Source organism: Penicillium verhagenii (genome assembly GCF_028828195.1).
Source record: "Penicillium verhagenii strain IBT 33310 chromosome Unknown utg000007l_segment0_segment0, whole genome shotgun sequence".
Taxonomy (NCBI): Eukaryota; Fungi; Ascomycota; class Eurotiomycetes; order Eurotiales; family Aspergillaceae; genus Penicillium; species Penicillium verhagenii.
This window is the reverse complement of record NW_026643171.1, coordinates 2134231-2156209: the sequence shown is the minus strand read 5'-3', so window position 1 is coordinate 2156209 and position 21979 is coordinate 2134231. Positions and strand designations below refer to the sequence as shown.

Here is a 21979-nt window from a genome sequence, read left to right as displayed (position 1 = left end):
CAAAATCGATGAATTAAACATTTGAAGTTATTCTTCTATTGAAGCTCTTTCTAGAAAATGACCGTCTTGAACTATAGAAATCAACAGGCATAACAGCACTAGAGGATCTATAGTGTGACCATGGCCTACTGCCCTGCATGACCACAGGAAGTTGAGTACCAAGTCACAAATTGCCAGGAAGTAATCCACCCTTTGAATGGTCAGATTCATTTTCATCATTGAATTTCTTTCGCAGTGGAGTTTCGTTCAACTGATGATCTTGTACAGATCTAGCTTTGGGGGACCGATCGGGCCCAAATCCATGTGGCGCTTTATGATCTCCAATGCATCTGCGTTAGATCGGCGTTTCCAAATGGACCGAGGTATGTAGACTGGTCACGTTCCAAGGTTGCTGAAGCCATGTCATATTGTATTCCAAGATTGGAGCCTTGAAAGAACTGTATGAGTTAGCGCTCGCCCAGTGTATGAGTGTGTTGGTTCAGGTTGGCTTGATTGCTGGCATTCAATGTTTGAAACATTTGAAGGCTGAGGCCTGATTCGATAAAGGAGGAATAGTGACGCAGTACACTCTATTTTTGCTATTGCCATGCATGGGTTGTCACCCTTTGCCCCCTTTTCTGCAATGGGTACCTTGATGATGGAGAGAGATGGGGGAAATGGGGAAATCGAGAGGCTGGGCCCCACATCCCCAGGTGTTTATTGCCTTGGCCCCCTTGGTTTTTGCAGGTCTTGGACCAGTCAGTTGACTATGATATGTAGTATTTTGTTGGGAGATAGACTGGAAACTTGTGTTCATGGAAACCTGAGAGAGACATTCAAATCTTACTCACGAGGAAAGAAAACGGGGAGATGATTTGGTAGATGTACATAGTTGAACCCTGATTAAACCCTGATGCTCAGGGATCCCGAGGCCCTAAACGTGGCGTGGCACAACCGTAACGCTGATTGGGCCAATGACAGGTTTCAGGATCCACCGGATTTAAGAGAGTTCATTTGGAGGTTTTTAATATTCAAAACACATAATAGTAGTGAAAATAGAGGTGGCTGGCTCCTGCCTAGAATTCATAAAACGAAAAGGTCGCAGTTTCGTTTGTTTACTTCAAGTTTCTTCCCCAATTCCCCCCTTTCATCTACTAACCATACGCCTTCCACCCATATTATCTTGTTTCTATCGTGATCGTTACTTGAATAACTATTTCACATACTTACTGCGTGACGCTTGCCCACCATGCGTTTTTCTCTTGGCGCGGCTTTGGGCCTATTGCTTTCATCTACTTTTGTGGGTGCCCAGACCTATACCAACTGCAACCCGCTTCAGAAAAGTAAGCAAATAAAGCCTCAAGTGTGAACCAGAAAAAAAAAAAAAAAAAAAAACAATCCAAACTGACAGAAAATAGCCTGCCCTGCGGACCCTGCCTTTGGAAAAGCTAATCACGCGTTTGCTTTCACCTCGGGTGCTTCCTCTGACTTCTCGGCAACCGGCACTGTCACCTATGATTCCACCAAGGGTGCTGCTTTTACGGTCGCTAAGCAAGGTGATGGTCCTCTGATCCAGTCGAATTTCTACATCATGTTTGGTAAGGTTGAATACACTGTTCAAGCTGCCCCGGGAACCGGAATTGTTAGTAGCGCTGTGCTTCAATCCGATGACCTCGATGAAATCGACTGGGAGTGGCTTGGAGGTGACAACTCCCAAGTTCAGACCAACTACTTCGGCAAAGGCGATACCAGCACCTTCAACAGAGGTGCCTTCAGCCCCAACTCCGGAAATCACGATGGCTTTCACACCTACTCTGTTGACTGGACGAGCAGCCAGATCGTGTGGGCTCTTGATGGCACCACTGTCCGCACTCTTACGCCCGCAACAGCAGATACCAATCAGTACCCACAGACGCCGATGATGATCAAGGTTGGGGTGTGGGCTGGTGGTGACCCGAATAACCCTAAAGGCACTATTCGTAAGTATAGGTGATTCGCCAAAAAGGATTGATACACTGACCTGTTTTACAGAATGGGCTGGCGGCGAAACAGACTACACCAAGGGACCCTTCACCATGTACATGAAGTCGATGACCGTGACGGACTACTCGACCGGTAATTCATACAGCTACAGCGACCAAACCGGCACATGGGGCTCCATCACTTCCGATGGGGGCAAGGTTAACGGAAACAAGGCTGACGAGCCGACAACAACCCAGACTGCGCCCGCCGTGACAACCGCTACTGTAAACATCCCTGTCCCGTGGGATGGTACTCACAAGGAGACCGCAACATTTACCACTCCCGACACTTGGCCCTGGGTTGCCACGGACTCTCCGACTGCAGGATCGACTGATAGCGTTACTGGATGGGAATCTGGATCTGGTCACAATACAGCACCAACTGGGGGTTCCTTGAGTGAGCACTCCCCCCCATCCACTTCCCAGGACTTACAAACTAAAAACGGATCCCTTTCACAGTCTACCTCCCACTCTACGTCACTGTCTTTGGCTTCTTCGCTGGATTCATCTTCCCCCTCTGGTCATGAGACGTCTTTTAGAAACACCACCCGAGATGCAACCAGTTCCAGCTTGCGTAGCACTCGAACCTCGCAGAATCCCACTGCCCAAACCACTGGATCTACCGCAACCGCCGCTCCTTCGGTCGTTAACACAGCAACTCTGACCATGGCCCCCGCTGCAATCGGCATCCTCTGTGCATTTTTTGGCAGTGTTTTCATTTGGGTTTAAAGCCCAAACCTCTGGGCGTCTACCTGTATTTCTATCATTCATGAGCTCACGATGGAATGAGCTCGACACGGCGTTTACATTTTCTTTCAACCATGATTGGGAGCTTAATCTCATGCCCAGGGATTTCTTTTTAGCGCAGCATATCGGTGCCCATGGATGTTAAGGTCTTTCTTGCTTTTACTTCTTTTTTCTTTCTTGTCACTCGCACGCTCCTAGGTGTTCCCGACTCTGGGAGTGGTGATGTGGCATTCGCTCATGCTGTCATGACTTTCATGTATTATCTTTTTGTCTGCCTGTAGACCATCGGCCCTTGAATCAGATACGCTCCATTTGAGCAAAAAACAAGGATACGTAATACTTGGTCTATGTATAGTATCATGCACCATGGTAATATGAATAGAGATATTGAAACCTCCAAGATGCGCTCAATGTCTCCACAGACTTACATCCTGGGCAGCAGCACTTCCAATCAACACCTAGCAATCCATAGCAGACATCGAGTATACCCATCCTTGCTCGTGACCCTGGAGTGATGGTGTCTACCACATGTGAAGTCCAATAGGAGAGGTGTAGTGGCTCAACGTAGCCAGAGAATGGGCCAATTTATACCATTTAACGAACTCTGACCGGGAGAACTTCCCTAATTAAACCCCAGAACCCTTATTGGGCTGCATTCAAATGTTGGGGAGAAATTGGTCTTCAAAATAAAATATAAATTAAATTAAGATCAAATGCAACTAATCTTACTTCTATACTACCGTGACGACAGCAAACATGCACTCCGGTGTCATGTGCTCACCCAAGCCTCCATCTCATCTGCAGGTGACATGCTTCGTTGAGTCCCAGTTTGAATGATAAGTCAGACTGCATTGGTTTCTCTTGCATCGTGAACTACATTCCGATCTTAGTTAGGAAAATAAGTCCGCCGTATTTTGGTAATGCTTATACCTGTCCGGACGACAAAATAGAATCAATACACCAGGGTATGAGATAAGAAAGCCCTGGATTATTGTATACTAGTAGTAGGTACCTAGTAGACTACACGTATATTTAGAACATTGAAGATGGATAGAATCGCTTCCATAACATTAATCATCGAGCAAATCACCCTCAAGTCCCCTTTTTACATTTGACTTTGTCGAGCGAGCTCTACATCGTCTGATTATCTTCATATCTCGTAGACCATAACTTAACAATCATCAAACCGGGCTTTGCAAAGCCACTTGTTTCTTGTGCAAAGGCCCGAATGAACGCTTAATTCCCATCCACGGCGTATTGATTGGACTGTCCAGTCCAGTATATAAGAAGAGATCATATATCCAGGCGCCAAATGTGCAGCCAAGGAATGGGGCTACCATTGGAACCTAAGAAACAGAGTTCATTAGTAAGAATGGATACTGGAAATCAAAGAGAACTCGATGAGATTGCTGGCATACCCAGAAGTAGTAGCCACCCGCTGCCCACACCTCATGCCCGTATCCAATCATGTATGAGACAAGTCTGGGGCCAAAATCTCGGGCTAGATTGATTGCATATCCAGTTTCCCAGCCGAAACACGCACCGATACCGAATATCACGAAGAATAGTGCTAGCGGCGTTAGATGGCCTGCGCCGATGTTGTTATCGTCTTTGAGTGCGAATATCATGAACATCAATATGGCACTCGCCAGGAATTCCGAGAAGAATTGTCCAGTCTTTGTCATAAAACTGGCAGGATAGGTACAAAATATCCCTCCTGTTGCTGTGGTTGAGTATCCAGGAACGGTGCGAGTATTGGGTCCTCCTTCAAAGACGTCAATGGCAGATTTATAATTGCCGTACACAATTGCAGCACCGCACATAGCCCCAAGAACCTGGGAGAGAACGTAGATGGGGAATTTGCGCCAGGGAAAGCCTCTGAAGACACAGTTTGCGAAGGTTACGGCTGGGTTGATATGCGAGCCTGATGGACCGCTGACGTATACCCCAAGCATGACACCCAGTCTATAAGATAGTTGTCTGTTGTCAGTATACCGGTGGAAGACATAGATGGAAAGAGTATGTGAGAAAGAGACAAAAGCACTCACCCCCAGCCCCAGGTGATTGATTGATAATTCCCTTTCTGATCGTTACTCAGGAGAACTTGTGCCACGACTCCATCGCCGAACAGTATCAGGATCATAGTCCCGAAGAACTCGGAAAAAGCATCGCGACCGTATGCCCTGATCTTATACCAGAATAGAGGTGGAGGTACAACAGTATTTCCAGACTCAGCAGCAATGTTGACAATGGATGCCTCCTCTTTGCTACCAATGTAGACAGAGCTGCATCCAGTCTCATGACTCTGTGCTGAGCATGTCTCTTTATGGGTAGTTGACATCGGCTCAAATGTAGTGTCTGACCAAGAACCCATAGTAGCTCGACTTGAGAATGGATATGAAACAACCTCGACAGATAAAGAGGAAAATCGCGGTTTTCCTGCGATATATCAACAACCAGGCATAATCGTGTAACCCCTGCAACTCAAAATTAAAACCTTGGAAATGCTTTGTGCAGAGACCTCGTCGCGAATCGGCTCAATTGGGTAACAGCTTTTGTTTTCCAGTCTTCGGGTGAGCGTATTCCTTTTCCCAATTCAAGCTTGCGTTGGCTTGCAGCGAGTATTGAATATTGAGTTGCATACAAAGACCGACTGACTCAGACTTGCTTCTCCCAAGCCCAAAATAATCAGACGGGGTATTATTCCCCTTTTCGTTTTTCTTCTCCAGAGGAAGAAGAAGAGAAATTTGTAAAAAAAATTGATAGAGCACATCCATTATTTCCCCCGTGCGTTTGTTTGACAGCCGTTTGACCGGGTTGGGTAGCCGGAAAACGCCGGTCTTCATCTCATCTTCTTTTCCTGTTCATTTGCAGATTTGACTTTGAATGATCTGGCTTTGGTAACACCATCAGGTGCGCGCTATTCCCACTGGTAAGAGGTTCCTGGCACTTGCCTGTAATGGATGCAACACAGGAAAGCTTCTATGCTTCTGTTACCCATCGTCAGCTTCGGGCCCAATTGTAATTTCTAGAAGTTCGAAAACCGTAACACAGGAAAAAAACCTTGTCAGTTGTCAAAAAAAAAATTGAAAAGAAGACTTACAATTTGATAACACGCTTCTGATATTGGCGGTTTGTCCTATATTAGAAGGCGATTATGGTTCCCGAGCGACGACTCCAGAGCTGACGGTAGCATCTGGCGCTTGTTGCCCTTGTGATGATGCCCTACATACCCAAAGCTCGTGTGACTATCTTCCATGCATTGTAGTATCACCTCCACCGAGCAAGGCAGCCATAGTCAAGGTATTGTGTACAAGGTGGGAGTAGGAAAGCGACAGACATAGTTGTAGAGAATGAGAATGAGAATGAGCGGGTACGGGGGTCAGATCGGTGATAACCGAGACCGGAATGCCAAGACCAACGTTGGAGGTGTCAGGATTTCAATTCCAACCTACCGAGTTGTCATCTGGTCTGATTTGGTTGAAGACAATATCTCGTGCTTGACCCGACGCGTCTTGCACTAGATATGATATTGCAGAAAGCTAGCGGGGGCTCCACCTTGACAAGTGGAGATGAACTGAGTTCTCTGGAAGTTCGTCAACGTAACCGAGTCGTTGATGGCAAGTCCCCCGCAGTTCCTTCGGCATTAGTCGGTCTGATCTGAGCAATTAGCGTTACGCTAGTGGGGGCGATCGCGCGGAACAGCGACGTGGTCACACAATGCTCATTATGTTATCTCGGATCATTTCCACAAGGTCCGTGTAGGACTTTTGCTTCCCAAGGTTTTCCCCCAGAGTGATCGTCGTCGAATATTGGAACGGAGTATGAGAAGTGTAAAAGCGGGGGATTAATACATGACCTATAGACATCTGGAGGATGCCAAGTGTGTGAGACCGACGAGGTCGTAAAAGGGGGGTATACTATGTATGCAGTATAGATGCAGACTTACATAGGATTACACGGGCTCACCAATACGATAACATCCTTCGATGTCTGCATAGCCTCGTCACACTGAGTACTTGACCCGGTCAGCTCTTTCCGGACTCTCAAGCCTTAATCCTTTTCCTTTCCTAACCCCGGTTCATGGCACTGGATTTTGACCCCCTGGCTCTCGTAATTCCACCAATTATCTTGAGAGAACTTTACTCACTTTCCCCTCTACGATCTAGCTCAAATCAGAGCTCACAGACCACGGGAACCTGGTGTCACAGGTATGATTATTTAAGATACGCCTTCCCTCCTTTCCCCTGATCGTGGAGGGTGATGCTGCGTTTCTTTTGCTCTTATGATACCCAGAGTGGTTGATTAAGCGGCTTGAACCGTGGTGCGTTTCATTCAGTTGTACTCTTCCTTTGTTTCTTTTATCCCAGTACAGTTACTTTACTCTCCAAACATGCAGCCTTCAGATGTATTCGTGGGGTCGATCGACCAGGGCACAACAAGCACTAGATTTCTCATCTTTAATCGAGATGGGGAGCCTGTCGCCTCATACCAGGTTGAGTTCAGCCAAATATATCCAAACCCAGGGTAAGCAGACGATCAGACAAAGTGTAACGACAAAAATAATCAGAAAGACTAATGTTTTAATCAATACCCGACTTAGATGGCACGAACATGACCCACTTGAGCTCATCTCCTCTGTGGAAACATGCATCGAAGGAGCAGTCCAGGAATTCGAAAGCAAAGGCTACTCTCGCACCAACATCAAAAGCATTGGGATAACAAATCAACGAGAAACAACAATAGTCTGGGACCACGAGACCGGTGAACCTCTCCACAATGCCATTGTCTGGACCGACACCCGCTCTCAGTCCATAGTGAGCGAGTTGAAACAGAAACCAGGCGTATCCAACCTTCAATCCATCTGCGGTCTACCGCTGTCAACCTATTCGTCCGCCACAAAACTACTGTGGATGCTCCAGAACGTCCCAAAGGTACAAGAGGCGTTTAACCGTGGCACTCTCGCGTTTGGCACGGTCGATTCGTGGCTTGTATACCGTTTGAACGGTGGCGTATACGCCAACGTCTTTGTCTCAGATTCAACAAACGCCTCGCGGACGATGTTTATGAATCTGGAGTCGTTACAATATGATGATACACTCTTGGACTTTTTTGGCATCAAGGGAAAAGTTCATCTCCCAAGGATAGTGCCTTCGTCAGACGCGAACGCTTACGGTATGGTTGCCGTGGGTGCTCTGGTGGGTGTTCCGATTATGGGATGCTTGGGCGACCAGTCTTCTGCGTTGGTTGGGCAGAAAGGGTTCTCGCCTGGGATGGCGAAGAACACATATGGGACGGGATGCTTTTTGCTTTACAATGTTGGTGAGAAGCCGGTGTTTTCACACCACGGGCTACTGGCTACAGTCGCATATGATTTTGGAGGAAAGCCCGTCTATGCTCTTGAGGGGAGTATTGCTGTGGCAGGATCTGGGATAAAGTTCCTGCAGAACAATTTGAATTTCTTCCAGGATGCCAAGGAGGTGAATGATCTAGCGCTGTCGGTGGAGGACAATGGGGGTTGTGTGTTTGTCACGGCTTTCAGTGGGCTTTTTGCCCCGTATTGGATTGATGATGCCAAGGGAACCATTTGTGAGTACTGGGATGTTTCACCCAATCCCTTTCTTTCAACCTATTGGCTAATTTTCAATCTCCAGTCGGTATTACTCAATACACTCAAAAGGGCCACATCGCTCGCGCAACGCTCGAAGCAACATGCTTTCAGACCAAGGCTATCCTGGAGGCAATGGAGAAGGACAGCGGACACGCCCTTTCCGAATTGGCCGTGGATGGAGGAATGAGTAACTCAGATCTAGCCATGCAGGTCAGATCGGCAGTGAACCCCCTTCCCAAAAGATTCAAACCTCGGTACTAACTCTGCTTCTTCTAAGTAGACACAAGCAGACTTGATCTCGATACCCGTTTACCGTCCCAAAATGCGCGAGACCACAGCCCTGGGCGCAGCAATCGCAGCAGGTCTCGCGGTTGGTCTATGGCGAAATTTCACCGAGCTCCGAGATATCAACCGCAGCGGAGGAGCAGTCTTCGAGCCCCAGATAACCCGACAAGAAAGCGCAAGCAGATTTGGAGAATGGGAAAAAGCAGTGGGAATGTGTCGAGGTTGGATTGGAACAAATCATGAGAATACGAACGATACCATTCAGGCTCACGAAGAAGTCGAGATAAAAGCGCACGAGAAGCCCGTGCCTATTTTGCAGGTCAAGATGCATGCTGCGGATAACTTCCAGAGAGATCATACATCTTGTTTGCTCTATGATAGCCCTGGTGATGGCATTGGAGGTATGTTGAGAATCACACGGTCACAGAATGGGGATGACGAAATCCCATCAATCAAAATGCCGTTAGTCAGTGTTTCAGGGGACTTGGACAGTGCAGATGAGGAAGATTTATTTTTGGAGTTAAGGAAGGTTGAGATTTTGCAGAAGCTTAAGAAAGTTCGAAAGCTGAAGTTGAGTTCCAAAGGAGGTTATTATTAGCACAAGTCCATCAGCCGTGAATAGCATCAAAATGTTTCTCTAGAGAATAAGCGTTGAATGCAAAGGTAGCAGCAGTAACATAAGATAGACCAAGAATCGGTAAGGGAGTTCAGAATGACTTGTATGAAGTACTAGGTAAAGTAGAGAAGGAGGCACCTATAGTCAAAGTTGCTAAGGGCTCCCTTATATTTAATAATTTGAGGAAGAATTCCATCCTGGCACCCACGTAGTCCAACTGGTTCCACCCTTCGGGACCTCAGCCAGCTCTGGATTTGCGGCCCCCACTTCAGGTACACTGGGCCCATCCACGATGGGGATACTGAGTAGTACGGCGAGCCTAAGAGTCGAAGCCTAAGTTGAGTGACAGCGAGAAAGTGCGCCGCGGACCTACTACAAAGTATCTGCCCTCTTTTTTTTTTTTTTTAAATTATGAAACTGTCTTATTTTTATCTTTTTTATTTGATTTGATTTTGATTTTTGAAGTTCGGAAGGGAGTTCTTAGTATGAAGCCGTGATGCCATCATGCATCGATGGCGGGAGCGAGTGACTTCTTTCTTGGGAAATCTTTACGTATTTGTGCTTTTTACCTCCCTGGAAGTCCCTGGTTCGATTCCTGGGGGTTGCGTTTCTTTTTCATGCTATAGTTGTAGTAACAAAGTATTATTTTACACCTCCTTCTCCTATTTCCTCCCTTAGTAGGTACTCCCCTCCCCCTCTTGTCTCTTCCACAACTTAGAGCCAGAGGACTACTTCGATTAACTCTTTGAAACTAAATGAGATCTAGCGATTCAGTTTGAATGCTAATAGTAGTAATGATGTAAAAGATAGCGGGGTATATCATCATTCATTTCATCGTAATTATTCTAAACACTATTCGAACCTCACGGCTGGTAGCCCTTTGGCATCCAAAGCAGACTGTATACTTTCCTGCATGGTTTTTACAGATTCAGACCAGGTCATAGCATCCTTCGGTCGAGATTCCGAGTCGCAATTCCCTTGTCCAGGATCTTTATTAACGAGCAGCATCAAACACCGTACCACAGACACAGCTTTATCAACATCGTTCTCTTCTGAGATCACGCGGCTTAAATATGTGCAAAGAGCTTCCACATCATCTCTGTAGGGACCCTCGACTGTAAAAGCAGAATGCCAGGCACTAATTGAATCCCGTAAGTCATCCAGATTTGACATCCCCTCTGGTGCGGTGACAGCTCGACCCGAGAGATCGGGTTGATTTTCGGGTCCAGGGTTCCCCTCAGTTGCGGGTTGTGTTGCCAATGCCTTGTGTTTCTCGGGCTCTTTCTGACCTTCCGATTTGGATTGGCTTTCACGATTAGAGAGAGGGGCAGACTGTGACACAAATCCCAATTGCATCAAGGTTCTGGTAGATCCCGCCCCTGGCTTGGATGACCGGCTTGGTTTTCTCAATGGAGAGCCAGACCTTTTTACGCCAGCAGATCGAGATGGGGTTGAACGTGTTGAAAGCGCAGTAGCTTTGGGTGTCGCGGGGGTGGACTTGCTGGGTTGGTTGCCGTAATGAGCTAAGACCTCCTTCCGGATATCTTCTGGCAATGCCGCCAAAGTTTCGGGATCAAGCCCGGTCTGGGCAGTTTGCTCTGTACACTCCATCTCGGGTGGACCTGAGGAGTGCTCGTGTATTTCACGAGGGGGTGGACAGGGCGACGCTGGTCGGGATTCCTCTCTAGGTTTTGCTTGGGCTGCAAGCTTTGATCTGATGTCCCCAATAGGCGCAGCGGCGGGTTTAGGTTCTGGTTGAGCGGGCATGATGAATTGGGAACCCGATAGGTTCAAATGCTTGTGTGCGCTATTGCTGAGAATCGGATCGATTTGGATTCGAGAGGCATCCCCCTTGCGGGGGCTTTCTAATTCATCGGTATATTTGCTCGCTATGGCGAATCTTCCTCTGGACGGTGTTTTTGTCTGTTGCAATTCACCATCCCCAGAGTTTGCAGAGGGTACTGGGTGACTTTCCCTGTCGAGAGCGGGAGAGCTGAGAGAAGTGCGCTTATTTGATGGAGGAGATGAAAGTGGCAGAGTTGGAAAGGTCGAGGCTGCTTTTGAAGGGGTGGCCTGGTCATTTCGTACATCTTGCACGCTGCCAGTTCCAGCCGTGTCCTTGGCCTGGAGCTGGGAATTATACCAACTCGTGCTAGACTGTTCTTTGTAACCTGACCTGGGTGTACTTGCTTGACTGCTCATGCGATCACCACCAAATTTCAAGATCTTCTGGGATTGGTTCTCTTCTACAAGCCGGAAACCATCCCAAGGTAGCAAGCGACCTGCTTTGATACTCTCCGTGACCCAGGCGGGTTTCACAATGCGGTACCGTCGAAACTCTTCGCATTTCTTTGGTGTCAAGGAACTCGCAATGATATGGGTGGCAGAAGTCTTATTATCTAAGTACTGTAGAAACCCGCCTCCATGACTGACAATCAACCGGTGCAGATCTTGCAGCGAGGGCTGAGTATAGCCATTGACGTGCGCGACAACCCCACGGAATACCGGGGGACAATCTCTGGCCGAGGCTCGGATTTCCGCGTCTAGGTTCTGCAGCTTCAGCTTTTTGCGTCGCATATAATCTTCAAACCCGCCAAAACTGGAGGCTTCGTATTCCTCGCCTGTCTCGTCGTGGAAGTCATCTATATAGTACGGGCCCAGATTAGACTCAGAATATTGAAAATTCAATCTGACATCTAAGGGGCCTTACGATTTTCGATGCTCTTGCGCGTTGCCTCCGAGTTTGAATTGAGACGAGAGCCCATGTTGAGCCAGCAAATGCATCACTTATTGAAACAAACCAAGAAACGATTAATTCCAAGTGGATGCGGACGCGATCAAATCACGCGTCGAAAAGGGCAAAATCTGACAAATTGATGGCGGTATAGGGGGCGGTCAGATGAGGCAAATGTGAAAGCGGTATGAATGAGGGGGAGATTATGATTGGTTGAAAAACTCAGGCAAATTTGCAGAAAAAAAAAAAAAAGCAGAGACGGGGACAGAAGCTCTTCGGCGATCTCTGTTGCTGCATTTGGATCCACATCTTTTCGTTTTCTTCTTCCTCTTCTCATCCACTGCCTGTTTTCTTGGTGGTTCATTTCATTCACTATTTTCCACCTTCACATATATTCCATTTCCATTCCCCATCTCTATTATTTCACACACAATGTCAGCCGTTCAGCCTGTCGCAGTTTACGCCCTCCGGGTTCCTCCCGGAGCTTTGATTCCTGCTGTGCCTAATGCTGCCGCTTCGGTCAGTAAAAATCTCTATACCAGTCGCAACACTTTGATCCTAACTTTTGAAATAGTTCCGCGTCAGCATGGCCGCTATTGACCCTGATGAGACCCCCGATTTCGAGGATGGTGACTCCAGCAAGCCCTCGCGCGCCACCTTGAAGATCGTTCGTCCTCCTCCTGGTCTCGACTTGGACGAAGATGATGAGGATGATGAGGACTACAGCGATGTTGAGGATGATGAGGACTCCGATGATGATGAGGTCAACGGTGGCCCCAGTGACAAGGAGAAGGCTCGTCAGCTGAAGAAGGCTGCTGCCCAGAAGGAACTGGAGGACGCCATGGATGAGGATGATGAGGATGAGTCCGATGACGGTGGCTTCGACCTTAAGGCTGCTATCTCCAAGCTCATCAAGGGCAAGGGCCCCGCCAGCGGTGACGACGAGTCCGATGACGAGTCCGATGAGGGCCTTGACCTCGATGAGAGCGTCATCTGTACCCTCAGCCCCGAGAAGGTAAGCGCCCGTTTCATCTGATCCGACTTGTTATGTGTTCAATGGCTAATAATTTTGAACAGAACTGCCAGCAGACCCTCGACATCACTGTCTGTGAGGGCGAGCGTGTTTTCTTCAAGGTCACTGGTAACCACACTGTCTACCTCACCGGTAACTACGTCATTGGTCTCGATGAGGGCCGTGAGGATTACGATGAGGATGAGGATGATGAGGATGACTACGACCTCTCCCCCGATGAGGAGGAGCTTGACATGGAGGAGCTCCTGGCCATGGATGCCGACGAGAGCGACGACCTTGATGGCATGGACGACCCCCGCATCACCGAGGTCGACAGCGAAGAGGATGCCCCCAAGCTTGTTGAGGCTAAGGGCAAGGGCAAGAACAAGCGTGCCGCCGAGGAGGAGTCCCTCGACGACATGATCGCCAAGAGCACCAAGGGCAAGGCCACCAAGGAGGAGCCCGTCCTGACCAAGGCCCAGCAGAAGAAGCTGAAGAAGAACAACGGTGATGCCGCCGCTGTTGAGACCAAGAAGGAGGCCGAGGCCAAGAAGGAGGCCAAGTCCGACAAGAAGGTCCAGTTCGCCAAGAACCTCGAGCAGGGTCCTACTCCCTCCGGTGACAAGCCCACCGGCACTCTCGGTGTGAAGGAGGTTCGTGGTGTCAAGATTGATGACAAGAAGCTCGGCAAGGGTGTTGCTGCCAAGAGCGGCAACACTGTCGCCATGCGCTACATCGGAAAGCTCAAGGACGGCAAGGTCTTCGACTCTAACAAGAAGGGCAAGCCTTTCACCTTCAAGCTTGGACGTGGTGAGGTCATCAAGGGTTGGGACATCGGTGTTGCCGGCATGGCCCCCGGTGCTGAGCGCCGCCTGACCATTCCTGCTTCCCTCGCTTACGGAAAGAAGGCTCTTCCTGGTATCCCCGCCAACTCTGAGCTGATCTTCGACATTAAGCTGCTTGAGATCAAATAGATTGAATCTCTTGTTTTGCCCTTTTCCATTTTCCGGTGGTTCGCACGGGTGTTTGGTTCGATCGGTTTGATTGCATTATTTTCCTGTGATATCCGGCTTGTTTGTTTTTTTGCCTCGATCGATTTGATCTGAGGAATGAGGTTTATCACGCGGAAGTTGTCTCCGTTGCATGGACGAAAAGTGCCCGATTTTGTGACCTGTATTTTTGTATCTGCGCACTCGTATTTTAAATTCTAAACTATATGCCTTCTGTTCAGTCACTTCTCATCCATTCAAGATATGCGTAGTATCCAAAATGCAAGGGCTAGCTCGATAGCTCTTGCCGTCTGGCCTCAACAACATTGAACTTGGTCCCCAGGGACCAAGCACAAATTTACTAACACTGCATAACCCTGCTGCAACATTTTATCAAGTCCAGTATTTGCATTCGACATCCTCTCTTTTACCACCGCCAAGCTCCGGATGTTATTCTCATAGCAGAACCTCCATTCCTTGATCCAGCTTGAATGTGACCCACAGCATGACAGTCTCTTATAGAAAGAAAGTGAAAACTCGAAAGAGCGTTTTCGGTCTTTGGCATCAGACCAGAGCCGCCACCTACAGCAACAAATTTTCTGCTTTTCCCGATTCTCCCATATCTGATACCAGCCCTGCTTCTGAGCCTATCATCACTGCCGAACCGAGCAAAGACCGACTCAGAATCCGACTGACGCGCAGTGGCTCCAAACTCTTATTGTTACTGGGGCGGCTGGGAAGTTCCGCGAATAGTGAGACCATTCTTTCGCTGATATAGTGGATGCTCACTTGCTGACATCTGATAGGCAACAAGACCAGTGCGGAATCTGGCTCATGCGAAGACCCTCAGGTTTCAGAGCAGCGAAGCCCACCTCTTCACACAGCAGAACGCGACCCTGTCTATATTAACATCAATTATTCGCCAGAATGTGCATCACCAATCACTCATTCAGTCCATGTTGAGCCCCAGATCGTCAGTCGTCGGTCCTGCTCGACAGTGCTTCCATCGCCTGCGAGCGAGAGGGCCGAGCTCCAAGAGGTGGTTCAGCAGAACGACGACGGTGATGACAATGGATATATAGTAACCAGTGACCAGCAAAGCATCCCGAGTCCCAGATTGGTCAACCGACTCTCCCAGAAAATTTCCACGACATTTGGAAATCCCACGGTGATTCAGCGTACACACTGTCGTTCGAGACCGGCTATTCCTTTCCCTGAGTCCCCGATCTACCCCGAACTACACAGTAAGCAAGGAGATGGGGCAAACGATAGCTCAAGCCCTTCAACAGCACCTAGCAGCAATGGTTTCCAGCTTGGCCATTCTACTCCTCTCACTCCAGCCACGTCGGCCGAGCCGCCACCTCCGAAGGGGCACCCCGAGGTTCCAGTGTCTGATTTAGCTCCTATGTCAGACAGTGTCTCCAATTCTGTCGCTCTTCAAACTACCCCAGGAACGAGGCCTCATACTGTTGTGCCATCCATTGCGACTGTGGAAGCAGCCTCTGTGGCTAAGGTATTCCTGGAACTCTACTTCAACTCCATCTACCAAAATAGTGATCCACGCTCACAACGCCAGCATGAACTCGAGCGACGTATGTACACATTCCGTCTTGCACCAGATGAGCAATTCGCAGCAAGATGCAATTGGTTACTGCAGGAGAATGAGTACTTACGCCAATGTCGGGTTCTCAAAACCGGCATCCGAAGTACACCAGGTGAAAATGCAATCTCGGCGGCTGGCTATGATGCCATCAAGGTTCTTGGGAAGGGCAGTTTTGGTGTAGTCCGGTTGGTTCGTGAAAAAAGGAGTAAGAAGCTCATTCGCCAAGAGGATTTTTCCATTCAGGATGGGGGTCCCAACGCCCGGGGCCATCCTCTTGATGTGTTGAAGTCTGCTGTCGATGGAACCAAACACGGCCGCCGAAGATACATAGCTGGTGAAGCCAAGGACGTTTATGCCATGAAGGTGATCAAGAAGTCCGACATGATTCGCAATTCGCAAGAAGGTCACATCCGAGCTGAGAGAGATTTTCTTGTTGCATCTGAGAGATCTCGCTGGGTCGTTCCATTGATCGCGAGTTTTCAGGATAAAAACCATTTGTATCTTGTCATGGATTACATGGTCGGTGGAGACTTTTTGGGCTTGTTGATTCGAAAAGATGTACTCCGTGAGGATCTGACAAGATTCTATATTGCCGAGATGATCATGTGCATCGAGGAAGCTCATCGACTTTTCTGGATTCATCGTGATGTCAAGCCCGACAATTTTCTCGTTTCGGCCTCTGGTCATTTGAAGATCTCCGATTTTGGCCTAGCTTTCAATGGTCATTGGTCGCATGATCAGTCCTACTACCACAGTCATCGTTATTCTTTACTCGAGAAACTTGGCATCGCGGTTGTCGGCGATGCTGAAGATCAAAAGATCGCGACGGAACATCGAGGGAATGCAAAGATTGCTTCCGATCCACAGAGTCTGCTGGATTATTACAATTACCGTGTGCCCACCACGGATGTACTGGGCTGGCGCGATAGAAAAGAGAGGCGGCGATTTGCCAAGAGCGTTGTCGGAACTAGTCAGTATATGGCTCCTGAGGTCATCCGAGGCGAGATGTATGATGGACGGTGCGACTGGTGGAGCCTAGGCATTATTTTATACGAGGTAAGAATCCACTAAAGAAACTCAGGATGCCATTTTTCTCACATGATGCTCCTAGTGTTTGTTTGGTTTCACCCCTTTCGCCTGTGAAAATCGCCATGACACAAAGATCAAGATCCTGGTGAGTCCGTCGCCATGTCATTGTGCTTTCCGTGAAAGCTGACATTGTGCCCAAGCAACATTCAAAAACTCTACAGTTTCCTAGGGAAAAGCCCAGCGACAAGATGGTGTCTCAGGAGGCCATCAATCTCATTAGCCGAATCCTCCAAGAGCGTCATCACCGGTTATGTTCTCGGGAGTATCAAGCCAACGACATGCTAGCAGGCCGCCCCGTAACGGCACAATTTCTTTACTCTATGGACCCTCGGTATAGATCTATCACGAGCTACTTCGTCTACCCCAATGATGCCGCCGATATTAAGGCCCATCCTTTCTTCAGGGGCATTCGATGGAATGAACTCCACGTGATGCAGCCACCGCTGGTACCCAAGGTCAAAAACTGGGAGGATACCAGATATTTTGACGATTGGAAGAACATTGCTAATATCGATGATGGCTCCCACAAAAGTGACTCGGAAGACCCCGATGAAGATCACGACGAAAAGCCAAGTTCTGTCGCAGAGCCTCCCCGCTCTCGAACAGGTTCTGTTCCCGAAGAGCCTGTGCCAGAAGAAGTTGCCGCTGCGGAAGCTGAAATGATTGCCAAGAAAGCCCAAGATGCCGAGAGACGAAGGGAGAAAAAGCGCCCTCGTGATAAGATCCTGAGAGACAAGCAGATTGGCAAGGCTGCTTTGGAGATACGCAAAAAGGGTGCTTTCTTGGGCTATACATATCGGCGACCAAAGGGGCCCTGTATGGCTCTGAATGCTGATCGGGGACGCCAAACTTTCGTCAGGGGGAACTTGGGAGAGCTTTATGGTCTGTGAAGTATGAAGGGCTCCATGGTCTTGTTGGAACATTGAAGGGAAGTTGGCCAACCCTCTTGCGATTCAACTATTCATACCTATAAGCCTTTCATTCCGGGGCGCCTCTCGTTGTTTCAAAAGTTGGTTGCTTTTCGCTCTTTTGTATATTTTTATCAAAGATACCAGGGGTTGGCATTGGCCTAGCTTGATAGCAAGAGTAGGTTGCTCATTGTAATTGAAGTCATCCATGATGAATTGCACGAAAAGTTCATGTCGATACAAACCATTCACGGGTAACAGTGCGATAGTTCAACACCTGCTAAGCCACTTAGGTATAAAGGCGGACATTCCTGATAACCAAGTGCCTCTTTCTCGGCCTTTTCGAAGCAGATACTATGAGGTTGTGGACCTGCTCCGGGTTTCTGAGGAAGCAAGAGGTGGATTGACTTGCTCGGTATATCAACTCCTGCACACCATTGGAACTAGTCATTCGGAAAAAGAATCTCAAAGTGATCACACGACTCAATAACCAACCGTAAACAGTCTTATTTGAACGAAAATTTCTTCAATTTTTTTTTAAAATTTAAAGTGGACAATGTACAGTAAAGCACAGTGTGATAAAGTTTTGTATGCGGCCGACCTGCAGTCCGCTAATTAATCCACCCAAGCATCGAGAATGGGATCAAACACTAGAATAAAGATGTGGAGACATGAAACCGGAGAGTGGGCATGCTGAAAAGAACAACAAAATAAACAGGGGATATCATTTTTTAAAAAATAGCTTGAGCTTAAATGTAGATCACGTATGCAGAAAACAACAAACACCCAAATCAAAGTACGGGCGCACTCATTGAAAAGGCAGAGTCAGTAACCCTGTCTTCGGGTTTCATGGTACCGTTGAGCAGAGGACAAAGCTTCTTGTTTGTCTTGATGTGTCCAACCTGGCCACAGTTGGCACACTTGCGCTGAGTACCAGTCGGTTTGCCATCTGCGGGGGAATCACCCGCGCGGGATATACCCTTTTGCTTCTCACGAGCAAAGCGGCGCTCCTTATTGCGATTCAAACGGCTCAGTTCGGCTTCAATAAGTTTGCGGTTGCGGGCGTCGACCTCGGGGTCACCGGTAGGCTGGAGTGAATCCAGTTTGGTAGTCAAGGCCTCTGTGCGGTGGCGATGCTGGATGTAGTGACGAATGACTCGTGGATCCCAGACCAACTGCTCCTTCTGCACGATCTCGCCGTTGGCCTCCTTGAACTGACGAGTGATGCGCAGTACTTTGCCCTTCTGACTGTTGAAACTCATCCGACTGAACTGACTGGTAGTCTCGTCATCGCGCCGGATTGGAGCGGGAGTCGGTGCTTCTGAGCGGGGGGTTGGCTTGTTGAACTCTTCTTCTTCGCCCTGGTCGACATCGCTCTCTTGGTCCGAGTGCTCCACGGTGGAGGAAAGACTGGCTTTCTGGGCATCCCAGATGCGACGAATCGATGTTTCATAGGATCTTTGTTGTCGTGCAACGTTATAACTGTGGCCACCAAGCTCCTTAAGTCTCTGTGCATCCAGCTTGTCTTCCACACTCTCTCCGATCGCCTTGAAACCACCCTTCATGGATGTCTTTATGAAACTGAATCCCTCTCCACGTCCGGTGGGGTCACCTTCTCCGTGAAGTTTGAGCATGGCCTTGCCCTGGGAAGCCAACAAAAAGTTTCGACTGGCTTTCCATGGAGCCATTTGCTGCTCAAAGCTTTCACTCTCTTCGTCGTCATCATTTTCATTTGCGTTCTCAGCCTCGCCGCCGAAGCCAGTGTCGTTGAGGTGCTGTTGTCCAACCTGCATTGACTCGAGAAGACAGACATCCTCGGGTTGAACCCATGCTCGAATTGTATCTTGATCTGGGAGGTTCGGATCCAAAGGCTTCCAGTACTTGGTATCCTTGTCGTGCTGAAGGAAATCCTTGACCTTCTGTCGATTTTGCATATCTGTTGTGCCGGGGATGTGAGCCGTCACATCACTGATAGCCAGTCGCTCGTCGGCACTCTTCTTGAGCAACCGGTACACGAGCATCTTCATACGGTTTTTCGCAACGGTCGTGACCTTGCGAGAGTGCGGGCCGGGGATATCGACAGAAGGAAATTGCTGTCCAGCAATGAAGAAGTTCTCAATGTTGCGCAAATAGTAGGTGCTACCTTTGGACTGGGTGGTGCTTCGAACAACCAGAAAGTCTGTGGACTTAGCCTGGTGCGGGAAAAGCGGCGCTCTATACATCGAATTTGAAATTGCAGGAACAATATCACCAGGGTCCACGTGGCCGAAAATTGAGAACGGACTCTTATCTTGGGGTAGCAAGACAGCCGTTTCTCCAATCTCGGCTCTTGGTCGAGTAGGATCATCCGGATTCTTCCTTCGATAATAATTAATGAAACGATTGCACATGCCAAAGTTGGAAAGTGACATAGGAGCTTCCTCAGAGTATTCTACAAGGAGAACATTCGAGTTGTCGGCCAAAGACAGTTGATTTGTTGTAGCGTATAGAGCCTTGGGGTCCTTGCCCTTTTGTTGCTTGCGTTTGAGGTGTAGAGGGTTTTTGAACCAGGAGGTTTGACCGGTGCGAAAAACCAGAGCAGGTCGATGGAAAGATCTGGCCTCGGTTTTGCCCAGTTCTGTCTTGTAGTACGGCCACTGTAGTCGTAGGGCTGGCATAGCGTGCTCGAGGCTGACATTTCCAAGTGTGCTTCGAATCTTATTCTGGTGGTTTTGCTTCAGCATGTCATATGCTTGGTCATTCGATATATTGTAGCGCTGAGTCAGACGACGGGTCATGTTGGAGTCGACTTCATCTCTGGTACGCGGCACGGTATGCTTGGGTTTGTGGGCAACGGATTCCGGCTGTAGCTCTTCGACAAGGATGTTGGGGTCGTTCATGTCAATAGTAACCTTCTTTGCAATCCGCTCAGTTGCTTGCTCGGGGTCTTCCAACAGTGGAAAGTCGAGGTGACTTAGTGCAATGACATCCACAGGGGTCGGACCTGTTTTGCGTTTCTTGGCCGGGTGGTTTGCATCGACGAGCCAGTCATCCTCTTCGTCAAATACGCCAACATCAGGGTCAGCGCGCGTATTCTCTGGTTCCGAGGGCGGGCATTCATCCCGTACGTCCCAATCAGCGCATATGATTCGAAGGTCAAGCATAGTATAACCACCAGGCAAGGTTTCATCTGCCTCACCGTCGCCCATGTCAAGATCTTCCTTGTTCTCCTCTTCTTCTTCCTGGGCAGACTCCGTAATGAACACGATTCCCAGGGACTCTTGATCAAGGCCACGTTTGCTTGGTTGGCCGGTTCGGAATACTCGCTCCTGGTCGGGGGCTAACTCGATGTTGACCTTGGTCGGAAGCACTGGCTTGGGGGGCTTCACCGGCTGTTTGCCTCGGAAATGCGCCTTTTTGTGTGGAATCAATTCCAACCATCGCGGTAGGGTGTTGTGATCGAAGCTAGGGAACAGAGAGTGGAGGAGTTCTTCGTTGTTCTCTGGTGGTGCTGGCGGGTGGTCTGGTCCAGTTCCAGACATGGCAAACAAGGCCTGCTGAAGCTTCCAGGCCCGAAGGGTCGTAGGGTCCATATCATCCGAGATAATGCTGGCATCATCGATAAACTCATTTTCATCCACCACTGATATCGCCTGGGATTGAGGTTCGGGTGCTAGCGGAAAGGGCGGGAGCTCAGCTGGCTGGATGGCTGATATGGGTTCATCTTCAAACAGGTCTTGGATATGGTCTACCTGGCCCTCTGGCGGAGGAGAAGCAGGACCCTCCCCAAAGAGATCATCAAGATTATCTTCTTGTGCCTGAGCTCCATTATCTCCATCCCCAAATATGTCGTCCCCGCCTCCAAACAAAGCTGCGTCGTCGTCGGCATCGAGGTCTGCGAATGAGTTCGGCGCGGTATCGGCGGGTGGAGGACGCGTTGAAGGTGCTTCTTCTTCTTCGGGAAGCTCGTCGTCATCGAAGTCTTCATAATCGATCGCATCGTCTGCTTTTTCACCAACTTCCAAATCCCGCGACAAGAAATCAAGTTGTGGACCATCATAACTGTTCAATGATCGCATAACATTTTCGAATTCATCATCCACCGGGGCCTCCGGCTCCGGCTCCAGCTCTGAGTTTGAGGTTGTGGAGTGTGGCATTTTGGAAGGCTGAAACGCGTTTGTGGTGAGGAAGGACTGGATAGCGAAGGTCTAGTATCGCATAAAGATGGCGCAGGCCAGCGAGGGGATCAGCTTAGGATGCGCACATTTGGCAGGGTTTCCTGCATCCGCAAGGCAATAGTGAATGGAGGGTTACACCACGAGTGAGCGGGCCCAGGCAAGAAAAACGAAAGCTAACAAAGTGAAGGCATGGGAAGAAATGGGTCGCGAAAGTGACGGGAGGTGAAG

The 21979-nt window shown here is 48.8% G+C and overlaps 7 protein-coding genes across 7 annotated transcripts; 4 read left to right on the top strand and 3 right to left on the bottom strand.

Annotated features, from left to right (window-relative positions):
- Positions 1 to 1228: 1228 nt before the first annotated feature.
- On the top strand, positions 1229 to 2729 carry N7466_007482 (glycoside hydrolase family 16 protein; the record flags this gene model as incomplete). Its single annotated transcript, XM_057166871.1, has 3 exons — positions 1229 to 1322; positions 1398 to 1958; positions 2011 to 2729. The coding sequence occupies 3 exons, from the start codon at positions 1229 to 1231 to the stop codon at positions 2727 to 2729; spliced, it is 1374 nt and encodes a 457-aa protein (XP_057019912.1).
- A 1199-nt stretch (positions 2730 to 3928) lies between these two features.
- N7466_007481 (MIP/aquaporin family protein) lies at positions 3929 to 5121 on the bottom strand (the record flags this gene model as incomplete). The annotated part of the gene is made up of 3 exons (XM_057166870.1): positions 3929 to 4093; positions 4166 to 4712; positions 4796 to 5121. 3 exons carry the CDS (start codon positions 5119 to 5121, stop codon positions 3929 to 3931), a joined length of 1038 nt encoding a protein of 345 aa, XP_057019911.1.
- A 2019-nt stretch (positions 5122 to 7140) lies between these two features.
- Positions 7141 to 9241, top strand: N7466_007480 (glycerol kinase; the record flags this gene model as incomplete). The annotated part of the gene is made up of 4 exons (XM_057166869.1): positions 7141 to 7274; positions 7351 to 8336; positions 8402 to 8568; positions 8639 to 9241. The coding sequence occupies 4 exons, from the start codon at positions 7141 to 7143 to the stop codon at positions 9239 to 9241; spliced, it is 1890 nt and encodes a 629-aa protein (XP_057019910.1).
- Positions 9242 to 10111: 870 nt separating this feature from the next.
- Positions 10112 to 12024, bottom strand: N7466_007479 (putative DNA damage repair protein Mus42; the record flags this gene model as incomplete). Its single annotated transcript, XM_057166868.1, has 2 exons — positions 10112 to 11901; positions 11970 to 12024. 2 exons carry the CDS (start codon positions 12022 to 12024, stop codon positions 10112 to 10114), a joined length of 1845 nt encoding a protein of 614 aa, XP_057019909.1.
- A 401-nt stretch (positions 12025 to 12425) lies between these two features.
- Positions 12426 to 13979, top strand: N7466_007478 (FKBP-type peptidyl-prolyl cis-trans isomerase; the record flags this gene model as incomplete). Its single annotated transcript, XM_057166867.1, has 3 exons — positions 12426 to 12512; positions 12568 to 13008; positions 13071 to 13979. The coding sequence occupies 3 exons, from the start codon at positions 12426 to 12428 to the stop codon at positions 13977 to 13979; spliced, it is 1437 nt and encodes a 478-aa protein (XP_057019908.1).
- A 520-nt stretch (positions 13980 to 14499) lies between these two features.
- On the top strand, positions 14500 to 17576 carry N7466_007477 (serine/threonine-protein kinase; the record flags this gene model as incomplete). The annotated part of the gene is made up of 4 exons (XM_057166866.1): positions 14500 to 14746; positions 14801 to 16653; positions 16709 to 16771; positions 16827 to 17576. The coding sequence occupies 4 exons, from the start codon at positions 14500 to 14502 to the stop codon at positions 17574 to 17576; spliced, it is 2913 nt and encodes a 970-aa protein (XP_057019907.1).
- Positions 17577 to 18385: 809 nt separating this feature from the next.
- On the bottom strand, positions 18386 to 21730 carry N7466_007476 (DUF3591 domain-containing protein; the record flags this gene model as incomplete). Its single annotated transcript, XM_057166865.1, has 1 exon — positions 18386 to 21730. The coding sequence occupies one exon, from the start codon at positions 21728 to 21730 to the stop codon at positions 18386 to 18388; it is 3345 nt and encodes a 1114-aa protein (XP_057019906.1).
- Positions 21731 to 21979: the final 249 nt, after the last annotated feature.